This window comes from Nannospalax galili, unplaced genomic scaffold (genome assembly GCF_000622305.1).
Source record: "Nannospalax galili isolate Female #2095 unplaced genomic scaffold, S.galili_v1.0 scaffold627, whole genome shotgun sequence".
NCBI lineage: Eukaryota > Metazoa > Chordata > Mammalia > Rodentia > Spalacidae > Nannospalax > Nannospalax galili.
The window spans coordinates 421,392-439,311 of NW_008355786.1; the positions used below are offsets into that span (position 1 = coordinate 421,392).

The 17,920-nt window shown below is 47.4% G+C and overlaps 1 protein-coding gene across 1 annotated transcript in view; it reads right to left on the minus strand.

The window, feature by feature from the left end:
• Cemip (cell migration inducing hyaluronidase 1) overlaps nucleotides 1-17,920 on the minus strand; it is a gene marked incomplete in the record, with an annotated part of 167,393 nt that overhangs the window by 51,597 nt on the left and 97,876 nt on the right. The window contains 9 exon segments of the mRNA XM_008853400.3: nucleotides 1,412-1,603; nucleotides 2,359-2,491; nucleotides 6,434-6,555; nucleotides 7,148-7,243; nucleotides 8,290-8,360; nucleotides 11,891-12,070; nucleotides 15,514-15,750; nucleotides 16,811-16,949; nucleotides 17,559-17,705. Coding sequence (XP_008851622.1) covers nucleotides 1,412-1,603; nucleotides 2,359-2,491; nucleotides 6,434-6,555; nucleotides 7,148-7,243; nucleotides 8,290-8,360; nucleotides 11,891-12,070; nucleotides 15,514-15,750; nucleotides 16,811-16,949; nucleotides 17,559-17,705 — 1,317 coding nt within the window.

Genomic DNA, 17,920 nt, shown 5'->3' on the forward strand with positions numbered 1-17,920 from the left:
TTGGTCTTTTTGAGACAGGGTCTCCCTATAGCCCCAGCTGTCCTGGAACTCACTATGTAGACCAGGCTGGCCTTGAACTCACAGAGATCCGCCTGCCTCTGCCTCCCAAGTTCCTTCAGGTTTTTTATAGCTTTGTTCTTTAGCATCTAGTTTGATTCTCTTGGTTGAATGGCCTGCCTCAGATAGTCAACTTGGATTCTGTTGCTTACAACCCAAAGACCTAATCCATGCATATCTCCAAAGAACAATTAATCCAGATTATGTTTTTATCTCCTACAATCTATGATTCCAGTAATTTCACATTACATAAATTATAGATGGCATCTAAGTTAAGATTCAGAAGAAAGAGGAAAACTCAAAAGCTATGGAAAGAGGAGATTTAAACTTGTGTGGTAGATTAAGTTATATGTTCACCCTGTCTTTTCCATCTCAATGAGAGAAGTAGGCTTCTCTGGCTATTCCTGCTGACCTTGACCACAGGATGTGCTTTGCGGTTGACCTTGACCATGGGATGTGCTTTGCGTTGACCTTGTACTTTTGGCCATCAGATTGTGGAGTGAGAATGTGTCAGTTTTGTGGTTTTTTATTTTTTAATTAATTTTGTTTTCCTTTGCTTCTGAAATGTACTATTTTATAGACCAGGCTGGCCAAGAACTCACTCTCTAACCCAGGATAACCTCAAACTTTCAGCAATTCTCCTGCCCCGGTCTCCCAAGTGGCAGTATTATAGACATGACCTAGCATGTCCAGTGTGTGCTAGTTCTGAATCTAGGTCTTGAGTCCTCTTTTCTCCCCTCACTCACATGACTCCATAGAAGCTCTCACTCTCTCCCAGAGAACATATCTGGGAAAGAATGAGAATGCAGTAGAGCAGATCTGGGCCCTGCTTCCCGTCTGAAGCTGGGCTCAGTTGAGAAAAGCTGTGATTGTGTTTCCCAAAGACTCATGTGTCAGCACTTTGTCATGAGCCAGTGGTACCATTAGAAAGTAGTGAAACCTTTAAGGGACAGGAGCTAGGTGGAGGAAGTTAGGTCACTCGGGGTGTGTTCTTAAAGGGGCATTGGGACATCAGCCCCTTCCTCTTTGTTTCCTGGATGCAATGAACTGAGCTACTTCTTCCACTAGCTCTTGCCATAAGCAACAGCACTAACTGACCATGAACTGAAGTTTTCAAAGCCATGAGCCAGAATAATCCTTTCTTCTTAAGTTGATTTGTTTCCAGTTACAGCTCCTAGACAAAGCGTAGATGTATGAGTGAAGAACAAATGCTTGCTATGAGAATCTCAGTGTTTTCTTTGTTACGTAGCATTCTGAGCAGAGCTGAGTGATACAGATTGGTTGGGATCTCCTTTCACTTGAAGTCTAACTAGGTTCAGTCATGATGCCTGGGCAGAGGTGAGGAGATGCCTACCTGCCACTCTGACCTGGGTGGAGGTGCAGGCTTTGCATGGGAGGACCTGGAACTCTTCTGCCTGGTACATGGAGTAGTCAGTGCTAGCGACGACCAGGGTGTCTCCAGGCCTCCATGACTGCACGTTGTCCACCAGATTCAGGATGCTGCTGTTCACATTGGTGTCAATACTGACTGTGAGCTTGGGCCTCACTGTAACCCAAAACAGGAAGGACTGAGATACAGCTCATCACCCTCAGCAGACGTACAACTACTCACCTCTTCCCCTCCCTGCTTGGAATACATAAACGCCAGGTGTGCCCTTCCAAAACCCAAATCACCAGGCTCACTCCATCCCAGTCTCAGTACTTACAGGTTTTTGAAGTCAACAAAAACCCAACCAAAAAAGACCCATTCATTAGGTCTGGGTAGAGGAATTTTCCACTGACTTCTTAGCTGGAGTGCAATATGCTACCTCACCACACCCACTTTGCCCAAGATGTAAAACAAATATAGTCCCTCTCCACTGTTATTTACAGTAGCCATAAGCCCCACCTCCACCCTGACCCTCCCTAATGATTGCCTTCTGGAGATGCTGCTTCCAGAACAAACCAGCTATTTCCAGTCCCTTCTAAGAGGGACGGCCTAGGGAACTGGGTTTGAAATAACAGCACCCAGAGAGGCAGTCTGTGTCAGCTCTGTCCATCATCACTCTCATACTTTTGGACCAGTTCTGTCCCTTCCAGAAAGGCTTGTGGTAGGGTGGGGCAGTGCTGCCAGCTGCCAACTCCAGGGACCCTCCAGCTGCTCCTGTATTTGTGCTGTGGTCATGCAATTGGGGATTACTACGTCACTGTGATGTGCCATCCACCCAGCCATCCAAATTCACTACGCAAAGCAGCTGGGCCAGGAAACAGAGCAGAATTGCATTTCTACCCCTTACAAGGGGCCGGGATCTGCTTGCTCACCAGGTTTCCCGCAGAGGAACCGCACACGGTAGCTGTGGCAGGCTCGGCCCCGGGCGTAGCAAGCAAACCTGTAATCTTGGCCATTTTTGTAGACAACCTCAGTGCTGAGGGTGACTCCATCCATTGTTGTGGCCTGAGAATGGCATGCAAATTACAGAGCAAGGTCACTTTTTTTTGTAATAAGGAGGGAAAGTGATGATTAATGTCCTTAACTTATATTTACAAGTCTAAAATTGTCCCCCGCTACAAAAGTATTCACAATGGCCTGAGACTGTGAATTTTGTTCTGAGAGAGACAGTGTTAAGTCTTGGAATGGAAGTGCTGTGGCCTGATTGGTGGGGGGGAGAGAGAGAGAGAGAGAGAGAGAGAGAGAGAGAGAGAGAGGAGAGGGGAGAGAGAGAAAGGAGAGAGAGCATGCTAGAGGGTCTGTGAGCTAACGGGAGGCACACCCTGCCTGGGTCCTACAATACTTACTGCTCATCACTGTGTGGATATTTAAGGAACATACACAGGCTCCCTTGAGACACAGGTCTGCCCCTTCTTAAGACTACCCACCACCACCAGTCCATGATTGGGGTGGGCTGACATTTATTTAGTGAGAACTCACCCTGTGCCCCCATAGGTGCTCAGACTTCAAACTCCCTGTGCCCAGGCTTTATCTTTGGAGGGTAAGACTTGATGGATTTGGGCTGTAACCTGGACTTCAAGACTTTAAAAGCTGCCCCAGTGATTCCTAACAGGTAGGAAAATTTGGGGCCCACTCTCTCAGTGACAAAACTAAGTGTTTACATGTATTTATTATATGTATTTAGAAACTGAATAATGCCCACCATCACAAAGCCAATAAGTGCTAATCAAAATTGGAACCCAGACTTTTATAGCTTGGAAGCCCCTCTCACTCCTTCCCGCTGGGCAAGCAGCCTTAAATGCCTGTGTTCAAATCTCTTGCCCTCCTTTCCCACACTGCATATGGACTCTGGGAAGGCAAGAGGCAAGTTTTATGCATGGGCCTGGTAGACAGCCAGGTTGCAGCTGACAGGGGTTGGGGGGCGGCTGCCTTGCAGGGAGCTACAAAGGCAGGAGAGAGTTTAGGATCAGGCTCAGAGGAGAGCGGATCCCTGCCAGCTGGAGCTCATCCCAAAGCCAGGGTGTGTCCCCTGCAGACTGTGACTGTCATTCACAGACATGCAATTTAGAAAAAGGACTGCAGCTGTGGCCATCTTTGGCGAAGAAACCAAGGGGACAAGCCTAGAGAGGGGGAGAGGTACCACCCACCAGAAAGAGAAAGAGAGGAGAGAGGGAGGGAGGGAGGGAGAGAGAGAGAGAGAGAGAGAGAGAGAGAGAGAGAGAGAGAGAAAGAGACTTTTTAGGAAAGATTGTTTGAACACTACAAAGCCAGCTACTTTAGTCTTTGGATTGAAAGGAGATTCTTGCACACATACACAGCTAAACTTCTACTAAAATTTAGCCCTTTCCCATAAATCACACTCACTACTGTGATTGCAGTGGTCTCTGTTGAGGTTCAAGTGCAGAATCTGCCCTGAGGAGATATGCCACCCTAAACCTTGCACTCTGGGCACCTCACTGGATATGACAGCCTAAGCTTTCAGTGACGCAGAGGGGTCTCCTTTGGCTAACTCACACCTCTCTGGCTTCTTAGAGGCACTTACCTGGCCATCAGCTCAGCCCCTAAGTACTGTGTCAGCTACTGTAAGGGTATTTTCACCCTGGGGATAGGGTAATGTGCTAGTCTTGTCTCTTTCTTCCCCACCCACCTCCTTTAGTACTCTGGAGGTCACAGATGTCCATCTCATCCTGTCCCCACAGAACCTGACTGCATCCATATATTACAGGTGTCCCAGCGAGAGCCAGTACGTGTCAGATCCCAGGCACTGGGGGTGGTACAGCCATGAAGAGGGGTAAGAGAGAGCCCTGAGCTCTGGGGAGTTGAAAGGTCTGGGGAAGTACAGCAAACTGAATTCCTGAGGGGCACAGAGGAGGTTCTTCATTTCCTTCTCACTGGTGGGAGAGTTAAGGAGGGCTCAGCTCCTGGCTGGGCGCTTGGCACTGTTCTGACAGCATAGCATCCCCTGCCTTCACTCCTGTGAGCGTACAGCGAGGCTGCTACCCTCTGGAGCCTTGGGAACCTCACACAGGAGTGCATCCTGCCTGGTCAATTTTCCCTCTCAGGAATGTTAAGAAATGCTCTGGTTCAACCTGCAGGTCACTATTGACAGGGAGATGTCAGGTGCTCCTGGTTTACCTGGGGGCAGCATTTCCTCCGTGCTAGAGATGGAGGCTGGACTTCATTTTTTGGAGGCATGGGACTTAAGTGATTTTAGTCGACTGCCTCCAAGGACCTTGAATTTGCCAAGAAAAAGCCAAGCCCCTATTCTAGAATTGAGAGTTTTGAACGAATGAAGAACTACAATGCTCAACAAAGTATTTTCAATGAGTGCTCTCAGTGCCAAAGGTAGGTCCAAGTCTCAGGGCAAGAGAGGACAATGTTATTGGGGCTTTTGCTCTCCTCTGGACCTCAGACTGAGAACTTGAACTGAGGCTTTGTGGTCACAGCTGTTCCTTTTGATTTTTTTGTTTTGGTCTTTTTGAGATAGGGTCTCCCTGCAGCCCCAGCTGACCTGAAACTCATTATGCTGGCTGGCCTGCCTTTGCCTCCCAAGTGCTAAGATTAAAGGTGTGGACTATAACACCCAGCAAGGCTATTCCTTTTGTTGAAGGAAACAGGCTCTGTGTCTGGCTGCAGCCATGTGGTGATATGGTGTGTGTGGGTCCCTCTGGAGGGTCCTGGCTTACGATCTCTCCAATGGTTTTAACTGTGCTTTGCATACTTGGGGCAGGGCTGTGTCCATTATGGAAGCAGAATAAATGAAAACTGGGAAATGCTTCAGGAGAATTGAATTTCCTGGCATAGAGGGGCATCCTTTTAATCAGCAATAATCTGGAGCCAGGTGGTAAGCAAACAGTAAGAGGGACTTGTAAGCTGTATAGCATTCCATGAGGCCTTTCCAGGGTTACGTGAAGAAAGCAGGCTGGTAAAGAACTTAACTTCCTATGGTCTAGTGAACTGAAGAGATGAGGTGATGGCTATTTTGCAATTAAAGCTAGAATGTTCAAGGTTGCAGAAAATGACAATTAAATCTGGAGCAGTCGGTAGTTTTGGATTCTATTTGACCTAGCAAGAGTCTGCAGCTTCCAGTCTTATCTGGGTAAATCTTTCCAATAACATAGAAGCAGCGGGAAGGAAAGAGCCTTGGCCAAATAATGAGAGAAGCATCCCAGCCTTCAGTGAGCACAAGGCAGGCTATCTTCCCTAGACGTGCATGACTCTGGTGCAGACAGAGGCCAGAGCTCAGCCAGGAACAGTCAGTCAACCCAGTCAGATGACCCAGGAGGAAATGCTATACTCTTGCCAGACACAATGATTGGTCTTTGATATCCACATGGGATCAGTGCCAGGATCCTGAGGATACTCAAATCTGCCCCTGATAAAGCCTAATGTGGAGGTTAAGCTCTACCTCCAGGTAGAATAACTCTCAGTGAAGCTCTGTGTGTGAGTTGAATACCGGCTTTTATACAGCTTAGTAGAAAACATGGCCATGGGAATGTTCTTCCTCTGGGCTAGGCTTGGCCGGCCCCCCAAATCCTAGCTGCCCTCTGTGCACTCAAGGGGCAAAAGGACATGAATTGAGAAGCAAGCTGGGCAGGCAGATCCCAACCCTGCAGCTGGAGTCCCCTGAGCCATGCTGAAGAAGCAGATGGACCAAAAGAAGGAACTCTGAAGCAGGAGCCAGAGAGAATTCAAGTCTTAGTTTTAGACAGATAAGGGTGGCATGCCTCCTCAGAGCAGGCTCTATACTTGAACTCACCTCAGGGTGAGTGTCCCTTTGGTCTCTCAGGTGAGAATGGAACAATCTAGCTAACCTGGCTCAGGAACATGAGGAAAGTCACGTTGCCCAAGTAACAAGAAAAATCTGTGATCCAGAGAGCCTTCTTTAAAACAAAGCCTTCCTGACAGCTTGCCTGCTATGAACTGTCTGGTGTAGGAGGACAGTACCTGTATGTCAATGGGACGGTTGCAGATCTTTCCTGGGTAAGCTACCCGGAGGTCTGAAATCTTCTCTCCACCTTTGCCCTGAGGCACCTTATCATGTTCAAACCACTCAGTCCACTCCACATCTAGGCAGAAAGCAAAGGCAGATAGGAAGTTGTTCCTGAAGTCTGGTCACATGAAGCGTGGTTCTCAGGCACCCTTGACACAGCAGGCTTGGATGCCACCTGTCCGTAGTTGGGTTGAGGCCAGGGGGCTTTCTAAACCATCTGCCAATCTCTCATTTCTGTGGTTACAAACCCCTCTTATTGACTTCTTTCATAAGGGCCATATAGATCCCTTGTTATTACAAAAGCAATGTGCTAAGTGGAGAGAAATAAAAGCCCATCCACCCATAAACCCAAGATGGCTTGAAGGCCAGGTTCTAGTTCAGCCTCTGTGTGCTTCCTGACTGACACCATTACCAGGCACATAAAATATACTCTCCAAACAAACTAAACACCACAAGTACCTGTGGAGATGACACTACAATCTTGACCACTAGTGAGATCTTTCAGGCAACTTGTCAATGTGGCATGATTAATCAAAGACAGCTTCAGGTGCAAATTCTTAGTTGATGCTTCAAAGGTGAAGTGCTTCTACCAGTGTAAGAGAAATCCTTCCCTATCTTGGCCTCCGTTGCTGCTGTCAAGGTTTACAAACCTGTCTTAAAATCCTCACCTTGAACCCACTCACTGGACGAAGAAACATTGAAATATTCTCCATGCTCTGTCTGGAATAACTTGAAAACCTGGGCTGCAGCAGAGCCTCGGTGACCTGTCAGAGAGACCAGAGACCTAAAGCAGACAGACAGCCAGCTCAGAAATGAGGCTGGGATTCCAGCAACAAGAAAACTCCTATATCTGTGGGACTTTTTGTTTTGTTTTCATTTGGTTTGGGTGTTTTGAGGTTTTTTGAGACAGAGACTCAGGTAACCCAGGCTGTCCTGGAACTATGTAGCCAAGGATAACCTTGAACCCATCCTCCTGTCTCTACCTTCCATGTGTTGGGATTGCAAGTGTACACCATGTCCAGTTCACCAATGGACTTTTTAAAATTCATGAATCTTGAGTCATTTCATTAAGAAAAATAATTCTTCCTCATCAGACCATTCTTTCCAAGTGGAAAGAGATTCCATCCATGCTTTTGTTTCAGTGGTGAAAGTTGCAACCTTCCAACAAATGGAGGTTTGAGAGCTTGCTGTTCGTCATGGTCTGAGTTCTTTCCCAGGGTCAGAACCAGCAGCACCTACCCCAACTATCACAGGACAAAGAAACTACATTGTACAGAAGGACCCTCTATGGGGCTGAGGGTGTATGTAGTTTGGTTGGTAGAGTGCTTGGCCTACTAACACAAACTAGGTTTATCCCCACAAACTGGTCATAGAGGTACACACAAGTGATCTCAGTACACAGGAGCTGGAGGTAGGAAGTTCAGAAGTTCAAGGTCATTCTTTGTTCCATATTAAGCTTGAGATCAGCCTGGGCTTCAAGATGAGAGAGAGACTTTCTATGGTCTCTAGTCCTAAATATTCCCCTGCAGACTCCCTCCCAGCTCTTAGCTTTTCTTTGCCACCATTACACATCAGAGCAAGTCAGTAAAGACTTCTATGAAAATGTTAATGTCATGTTAGAAATCCACTTTCCACCAGCATGGACTTTTGTCACTGCCCCATGAGGTAGTCAGTGAAACAGCTGGATGCACAGCTGGGGGCTAGCAGATTAACAGCTGTGCTCTGGGAGCCGCTAGTCACTCAGCACAACCCACAGCCTCTGGTCAAGAGATCCTGGAGGGAACCCAACCTCTCACCATCCATTCATTACCATGATATTCAATATGATCTTCAACTGAAGAGGAGGGATTTCCTTTCACAGTGATGAAACTCCAGGGGTGTCTGAAAAAAAATCAACAGAAAGTAGTTTTTCACACATTAGAGCCATACTGGGGCAGAGTGGAGACAGAGTCGCAGAGCTGAGTCTTCCCAGCTGCTGGGGGAATTCACCGTCTGCCCAAAGCCTTCCTTTCCAAAAAACAAGAGCCTTTCTTTGCAAGCTCAGGTTTGCCTTCCTCACCAACCAGCTACCCTGGCGTCTGTTCATTGGAGCCAGTTCAACTCCATGTTGTCAGAGGATGGCCATGAATCACAAATAAACAAACATGCCAACAGCCCAACCATGCCAAGCCCAATTAGGTCCTGAAGCAAGTGTCAGGAAGGTTTTCCAAGGGAGAGGGTAATTCCTCTCTCGCCCATCTCCCCTCAGAGGTGAGCTCAAGGAAAATGTTAAATATTAATGTGACTGGCCAGCCAGCCACCTGCCTGGTGCCTTGGAAAGGAATGAAAAATGTCTGCCTGGTGATGGGGACAGTAGGAGAGAAAGGTTTATGATTTGGGAAAGTCTGTGAATGTGTGCACTGCCGGGTGAAGGAAGCTGGCTTTCTTACTGTGTTATCCTCCCCATCAGACCTAATGCAGCAATTGGGGGTCAGGACCCCCATCCCCAAATATGACACCAAGGAATGTCAAATATTTACCTATACTGAAGGGATCTGAGACAGGCAGGAATGGCTCTCTGACCCTCCCCAACCCTTTTTCCCTGAAGTAGATCAGAATACTCCCACCCCCATGTAAGAAATGCCCTTTGTAGAGCTGAAGGAAGAGGGACTCTAGGAAGAACCCCAAACTTTTCTTATCACATTTCACGATGACTTGCCCCACTTCATGAAAGTGTACAAAAACACTCAGGTTGATGCCAGGCGAGGTGGCACATGCCTTTAATCCCAGAATTCTGGAGGCAGAGGCAGGCAGATCTCTGTGAGATTGAGGCCAGCCTTGTCTATATAGCTGGGGCTATAGGGAGACCCTGTCTCAAAAACAGAAAAGCAAAAAGCAAAATATTCTCAGGTTGAATGATTTTTTTTTTTTCTTATGGCCTCCATTTCCTTAGGAAGGTCCTGTGTTGTGTAAAACTTAGTATAAACAGGGGCTGGAGAGGACAGTTCAGTGCCTCTTGCAGAGGCCTCAGGATCCAAGCAAAATATTCTCAGGTTGAATGATTTTTTTTTTCTTATGGCCTCCATTTCCTTAGGAAGGTCCTGTGTTGTGTAAAACTTAGTATAAACAGGGGCTGGAGAGGACAGTTCAGTGCCTCTTGCAGAGGCCTCAGGATCCATTTCTAGTACCCACATGGAGGTTAACCACCGTTCATAACTTTAGTTCCAGGGGATTTGACGCCCTTTCTGGCTTCTTTGGATATTGCACACATGTGGTACACTTACATACAAGCAGGTAAAACATTCATACACATAAAATAAAAATAAATAAAAATTTTTAATTCATAAAAAATACTTAGTATAGCCCGGCGTAGTAGCACAAACCTTTAATCCCAGCACTCAGGAGGCAGAGGCAGGCGGATCTCTGTGAGTTCAAGGCCAGCCTGGTCTACATAGTGAGTTCCAGGACAGCTGGAGCTACAGGGAGACCCTGTCTCAAAAAGACCAAAAAAAAAAAAAAAAAAAAAAAACCTTAGTATACAGAATTCTGCCTGCCTTTCTTCTGGGAACCAGTCTCTTTTCATGAAGACTCTCATAGCCCCTAAGTGTAGAAAGGCAGAAGAGACTGTTTCACCTTCTGCATTAAGTACCTCTCTCTTACTATGACCCAGCAAAGTTGGGGTGCTGAGTACCTTCTGCTTGTAGCTCTGATCTTGGAAAGTCTTTCCACGGTTCCCCATCACCCTTGGAGCAAAAGCCAAGCTCCTCAGCACAGAGCCACAGCCCCTCCAATGCCCACCTTGCAGTCTTATCTCTTCTACCCTTCAAGCCTCTCATATGTAATGCTGCTGCTTAGTCATGCCCCACTTCTCAGGAAAGCCATGATCTGCCCTACCTCTCTAGAGCTGCTGGTCTTTCGGCATTGCCACTGCAGCATGGCCTCCTCCCCAGCTGTGATCCTGTACTCGGCTCCACTTGCCCCCTGTCTTGCTCTCTCATGCTCTATTACCAGCTGCCATTCATCTCCACCTGCTCAGCAGACCCAGCCTAGTGCATCCCACCCATGTCTCTTCAATAACTATTTTCTGAATAACTGTTTCCTGAAGGCTCCAAATCTTGGTGCTTCTATGATTTGAGATCTTAATCACTGGAACATACAAAGGAAGGGTGACTATGTAATTCCTGCCTGCAGTGGCCAGGATGAAATAGGGAGACACCCATTCTTCCAGTGGCTATTGCTTATAAGGAAAGAACAGTCACTAACTGTGTCAGGCAGAGTGACAACTTCATTACTCATGTCACCCCATAGAACCCCTCCCAGAACACTTTCGAGATAGCTTCTGAGATACCCCATATTACAGATGCAGAATTATACAGAAAGATTGAATCACTTGCCTCTGGTCACAGTGGCAGTGTAGAACAGACTCAAAGCCAGGCATTAGAAGCCAGACCTGGAACCCTGAGCTACCACACTCTCTTTCTTCTGAGGCCCTTAAGTAGCCAGTCCCTTTGCAGTTCTGTCTCTCATTATAAATGAATAAGCGGGCTTCTGGGTTTATAAATCAGTAGAATGAAAGTGTGCCTGGTGTTTGTTGACAAAGGAGCTCTGCGAGGCCAAGATATCATTGTCATCTTTGGCTGCTTGAGTTTCCTGCCCCAGTTTCCCTTCTAGAAACAGTTGCCAGAGAATACAATCTGGGATCTCAGGTGTTCCCTTCTTGCCCAGGGAATCTCTGTCTGGCAAGTTAAATTGCTTTGCATTGAGGCTAGAAAAGGTTCTGTCCAGCCCTGAGCTTGCCTACATTTGGGGAGCTGAAGGATAAATATCAAAATTGCCATGGGATAAGTGAGCTTAACTTTCCCTAAGGTGAGAGTTGGTTTACAGGATCAAAATGTTGTTGCCATGTGCCAAATGATTTCCTCCAGTTACCAATGAGTACACATATCATCATCAGGCATGATGCTACTATCCAAAGCAACCAGAACATATACTGGGACCTATCAAAGGGTTCCCTTTCCTTGGGTATTTGGCTAGGTTAAGATACATTGCACAATCCCTAAAATCTCTCTGCCAATCCCTAAGGCATGGTATGAACCTGACACTAAAGAAAGGGTGAATAAAGCTTAGCTACATGTCAGAGTCATGGCTCTTACTGCCTCTCACATGCAGGACACACTCAGTGTTTTATAAGTGGCTGACTGAACAGGTAAGTCCATATAGAAACCTGTGCATTGCAATAGTGGGCTGTGCCTATAAGGAAAGCCAGGCTCCCTCTGAACAGAAGCCCTAACTTTGTCCAGTGCAGATGAGCAAGGTGCCTGCATGCCCGTGTTGTCATTTAGAGTTATGTGGCCCTGGAGACATATGCTCAGGGTGGTATGGAATGCTTTGGTATTTCAGGGTTGAGTGGAGGTGGATGTGATAGGCAGTACCTAAATCCAAGGTGTAGGAAGTGCTTGCTGCCCAGTTTGGTCATTGCTTTCCGGGCTGTATCATCCAGGTTTCTAGAACCTTCATCATTCACTGCGACAGAAAGGATCCTGCCGTCAGGTACTGCATTCAGATACTGGACCAGACGTTCACTCTCTTTCTTGGATCTGTAGGTGTCAAACCTAAAAAGGGTAGAGAGAGAAAAGATATGGATAATTTTGACAATGATCTGAACAAGTGAGATGCAAACAAGTGTGTGTTTCAACAACTTAAACGCCATCCAAAGATCTCGAGGGCCAGGCTCTCTAAACAGAGATTTCTCTTTAAAGAGCAATCAAGTTTGGCTGTTTTGCACACTGCACAGAGATGTCTAAGAAGGAGAGATCTGGTTGATCATAGTCATCATTTACTGGGTAAAATACCACAGAAATAGCCCTAGCAGTGGAACCCTCAGGCTCTGGGACATGGAATAAGTGACACGCTTGGGGCTCAGGCTTTTCATGTCTCCTTTCTCCCTGGAGGTTGTAGGTCATGCCTCTTGGAAGGAACTCAAATTAGAAGGTGATCCAGACACCAAGGGCAGCAGGGATTTCTATCTCTGATCCAGACCAAAGCAACTCCTCGGAAGCCCTGGGAAATGGCAGGGAGGCTGCCTCACATCTTGCCTTCCACCCCAGAACAGCCTGCTTATACTTCAAAGTCATTAAACTGTCATCTCCAACTCACACTCAGAACTGATAGAATCTTAGAATCTTTAACTGTTAGAGATACTGTTGTGTTCCTGCTTTTCCCTGTTCATCCACTTAAAAAAAATACTTTAATCAAGAGTCCTTTTAACAGGCTTTTAAATATACAAGATATTATGGTTGGCTACAGATACAATGTTATAAAGTAAATATCTTATGTCAAGAATTGGTCATCTCTAACTACATATTTTTGCAGGGTACAGATTGAACAGAGTCTTATTTTATGCCCAAGCTGGTCTATAACTCACTATACAGCTGAGGTTAACCTTACCCCAAAGTGATCCTCCTGCCTTAGCCCCCTAAGTGCTGGCATTATAGGCCTGTGCCACCATACATGTTTGTTTATTTTATTTTATTTTATTATTTTATTTTATTTTACTTTACTTTTTGGTCTTTTTGAGACAGGGTTTCCCTGTAGCCTGAGCTGGCCTGGAACTCACTATGTAGACCAGGCTAGCCATGAACTCAGAGACCCGCCTGCCTCTGGCTCTCAAGTGCTGGGACTACAGGCATGTGCCACCATGCCTGGCATGTTTATTTTTATTTAGGGTTTTTGTTTTGTTTTTTTTTTGAGATGGGGTGGTCTCATTATGTTGCTCAAACTGGCCTTGAACTCCTGTGCTCAAGTGATCCTTTCTCAGCCTCCCAAGTAGCTGAGATTCAGGCACACATCACTATCCCCTGCTAGTCAATGATGACCTCAAAGTTGACAAAAATAAACCATCCTCAGGCTGGAGAGATGGGTCAGTGGTTATGAGCACTTGGTGCTTTTGCAGAGAATCCAGGTCTGGTTCCCAGCACCCATATGGGTGGCTCACAACCACCTGTAACTCCAGCTCCAGGGGATCCAATGCCCTCTTCAGCCTCTGTGGGTACTGTAGTGCATTTGTGAAACATCCACAGGCAGAGACACAGAGATGTAATTTATAAAGGAAAGATAATTTGCAACAATTGCAACTCAATGTAAATTTTTTTACAGTTAAGATGGAATGAATTTATCTTGGAATTTGACAAGAAAAATGTTCTAAAATGAATCTAGAAAAATAAGCTGGTGTGATCAGCCAAGAAGACTTTGAAAGGGACAAACAACAGTGGCACAGGGGTAGCTGGGGTCATGTTTCCAGCTACAGACGTGCATAACTAGGCCTGAGCATGCCTCCCATACCCCTGGATCCTCAGTCCATTCCCATAGGGCCAACCCTTCTCAGAGCTGGTGATGCCACATCCATCCTTAGAGCCCTGCCTTTTTCCCACCTACCTAATCAAAGTCTGGCCACCTTCAAGAGCTTACTCTGGTTTCCGTTCTTTCAGGTAAACTCCAGTGACTTCAGTCTGCATTTGTCTCTGTTTATTCATCTCTCCTAATACTTTCAGCTGCGGGATCCCAGAGGTGTCCAGCATTCTTTAAGCCAAGGAAGTGAAGCAAGCAGGCGTCTGTCACCCAGTTAAGTAACAGCTGAAAGCTGGTTTGTTGTAAATAGCAACCTTGTCTTCTGTAGCCCCCAGGGGTCAGGGCACTGGCAGGGGCCATCAATCTGCTGACCAAGGCAGGCCTCTCTGACATATTTGTGTCAGTCACACTCATCTTGGCTCCACCTGTGTGCCTGGGCTTCCTCAGCCCAGGTCTGGGTGCATGGGAGCCGTGATGAGGGACCTGGGCAGAACTATGCCTGCATCCCAGCCTCAGTGCTTACCAACCTGTGATGCTGAGCAACTTGGGCCTCATAGAGCCTAGCGTGGATAAGAACAAAACCCGTTTCAGAACTTTTATGATGATAAAGTGTATGTGGCAGCATAGAGCTGTGCACAAAGTCCAGTGACTATCTTGCTACTGACAATCACCAGAGGAAGTTTCAGCTGTCCCCTATACTGGCAGTATTTCAGCTCCTGCCTGACTGCCTCCCCCCACTCCCCCTGTGGCTGGTTCCTGTAGCGTATGTGTCCGTGCTGGTTCTTGCGCCTGCTCCTAATGAGTTCACTCTCCGGCTGCACCTGTAGGGAGCTCTGTCCCTGCTTCTCTACCCAGCTGTGTCTGCCCAGGGATCCTTCCTACAGTGGTTAGTGTGAAAGCCCTGTGGAGACCGAGGATGGACCCAGCTCTGCAGAACCTACCAGCTGACCCTGGTGGAAGAGAGAAGGGAGTGAAGAGGGTGAGACAGAGGGAGCAGGAGGCATGCCCACTCTGCCTCCCAAGCCTCCTTAGAATCTTCTCTCTCCATTCTACCAGAGGCACATCCCCACCTCCACCTATCACCTGGACCACCCAATGAGTCTTGTCAGGTACCAATTTTGCCCTCCTCCATCCATCCACCCTGCACAGCTACTAGAATGTTCTTTTAAATCAGATCATGCCCTTCTTCAAGCTTTCGGGTAACTCTGCATCCCACTTAAATAAAACCCACCTACTTACTGCAGCGTGGGCCTCAGCTCCTCCATCCCTTCCCACATGCCTGTTGCTGTGTTGTTTTCCCTCCTGTGAGATGCCGTGCCCTTTGGCACCTCTGGCCCTTTACATGTAGTTGTGTTGAGCTCTGTGTTGAACCCTTTCCCTGGCACACCCTCACCCTGCAGTTCTTGGCCTGAATGCTGCCTCCTAACACTGGTGTTTCCGGAGCCTAAGGTGGCTCCGCTGGCCCCTCCCCTGTTTCACGGTGCCCCTTCTCCTCCTATTACCAATTATCACAACCTGAAACTACAGCATGTGTATGAATGCGTGCACATTTGTGTTAAGCTCAGCTTTGCTGGGGGCAAATGCCTGGGGGAGGAGATACCTCTCCAGAATAGGACTTCCACACACTGCACACCAGCTCCTTAGAGCAGCTCCTGGCTGGGGCATGCGCTAAAGAGTGAGTGCACACATAAGGGAAGGCCAGTCTCACCTGTCAGAGTGGACAACTGTGCCTGTTTTGGGGTCAATGACATGAACAATGACTCCACGGTGGCCCCAGCTCCTTTCAAAGAAATAGCCTCCCTCCTCCATGCCACCAGGATGAAGGGTCTTGTTCAGAAATGTCCAGGAGAGCTTTTTCTGTCCATGCAACTCAAGGGTGCCTCCTTTGCCCACTCCAATGTATTTCAGGCCATAGTATGGGTCTGGCTGGATGCCTTCGTCAGCCCTGCAAGAGAAAAACTCCGCAGCGTTGGTCGACACGTCTCTTCACTAGATACTGAAATTCTAGGGGACCACCACTGTTCCCTGACTCCCAGCGTGGCCTTAGGAAGCCAGCCATATTTTTGGTGATGGCATCAGGTCCATTAGCAAGCTGACTTCCCAAGGCGTAGCGACACGAGGCCCACAGGCCAGCAATCAGTGTTAGCACACAGTACACACTGCCACTTTCTCCAGGGCCATTTATGTCTCTGCCTTTATGGGCTGTGGAATCTCCTGTATCACCACTGAGTCCCTGTCTATACTTGAGTATTGTTGGTTACCACTTCAGTTGCTTAAAGATGGGGCACAGCCAGAAGCAAATGCTACACAGGATTTTTGTCTTCTTGTTCTGTTGCTCTTTTCTCCAAATGGAAGCCTTTCCTCTTGACGGAGCAGGGAGGCTCTTAAGACTCAGAAAGTGAAGAAAACTTGCAAGGCTTAGGGAACTTAGAACATTATGGATTCACAAGTCCCTCCCCAGGGCTACATGTAAGCTGTAAACAATAGCTGGGGAAGAGGAGACTCCCCAGTAGAGCTGGCTGCAAGTTGGCAGGAAACTCCAGGGATTCAACTTTCATGAGTCATTACCCAAGCTAGCATAGATTTTCAGTGATGTGCTGCCTTTGAGTTGCTCATGCTCTCGTAAGCAACCCAAGGAAACCCATAGGTTCACCTAACTATATCTCTGGTCTGTCACTGATGCCCTACTTGGAGTGAATAGATGTTTGTTCATTGAAATATTGTACACTTGGTCCCTTATAACACTAAGTAACCTCTTCCAGAGCCTGATTGGAAGGCAGTTTGAAAGAGTGGCAGGGACTTCTGTGATGCAGCTGCCTCATTCACAGTACTGTGAACAGAATGCCCTTACCCATTTCACTATACTTCTCATGTTCCTAGCTACAGTTTGGTGGGACACAGCGGTGGTTCCTGCCTTATGTAGAAGTCTAGACCTCTTGTCTCCCTCTCTCCTTTGGAAAAACCTCCCTCAAGAAGCACCTGACCCCTGAGCATGGTCTTCCCACCTTCCATACAGCACGATGCTGAAGTTGCCCTGGAAAGGGCAGAGGGCACTCCCAGCATGCAGCTCTCCACCATCATCAATCAGGATGTGCCGGGTGCGCAGCACGATGGGTTCATGGTGGTCTTTGATAACAAGCTTACCTGAAAAAGGAGGGATGGGGGAGGTTTGGGAAGGCAAGGGTCGAGGGTTAGGTTAGAGTAGAGCCAAAGGCAGTATTCCCAAGCCCTTTAGACAGGCACAAAGGCACATCTTCCAAGCACCTCTCTCTGCTCAGTCTTTTCTCCACCATCTACTTTGCAAAGTTATAAAATGGTTCACGTCCATTATTTCATGCTGTGTGCTCAATGTTCAAGCACGTAAAGGTAAGAGATGCAGGCCCCTCAGAGCACTAATAAGAGTCGCCATGCTCTTTTTTCTAAGATTGGACCCTTTTTTTGTTGTTGTTGTTGTTGTTGTTGTTTCGAGACAAGGTCTCACTTGGAGACCTGGAACTCTGTGTAGACCAGTTGGCCTCAAACTCACAGGATCTGCCTGCCTCTGCTTCCCGAGTGCTGGGATTAAAGGCCTGTACCACCACACCCTGGCCTTTGACAAACCACTCCTTAGTGCTCTGAGCTCATAGCTATCTCAAAATAACAGATGCTCTGACATGAGCCCAAAGCAGAAAACATCTCTTCTGTTCTGCTCGGCTCCTGGCCACCAATGTCATCTGAGGGGCTCAGAGTGATGGAGGGGACAGGAAGGCTTACCTCCCTCTGAGATGGTGATGGAGTAGACAGTGGCTGAGGAGGTAAGCAGTAATCTCCTGCCCTTGCCAATGTGTACTTGCTGGTTCTGGTCTTGGCCAGGGGTCCAAGGCTGCAGCTCGGGATTCTGGTCAGGACATTCAGCTGCCACTGCCAAAGATAATGACATGTCACTGTTCCCACCCACCAACATCACCAAGCAAGGATTAATGGGGCTTTTACATCTTCATGACACCTGTGTCTTCTCTTCTGGGGTTAAAAACAAGAGCTTGGGGATCAGAGAGATACTCTGATCTGGCAGTCAGGCACCCCAGGGTACAGACCCATGCCTTTCACAACTTCATTACATGCATCTGGATAGACTC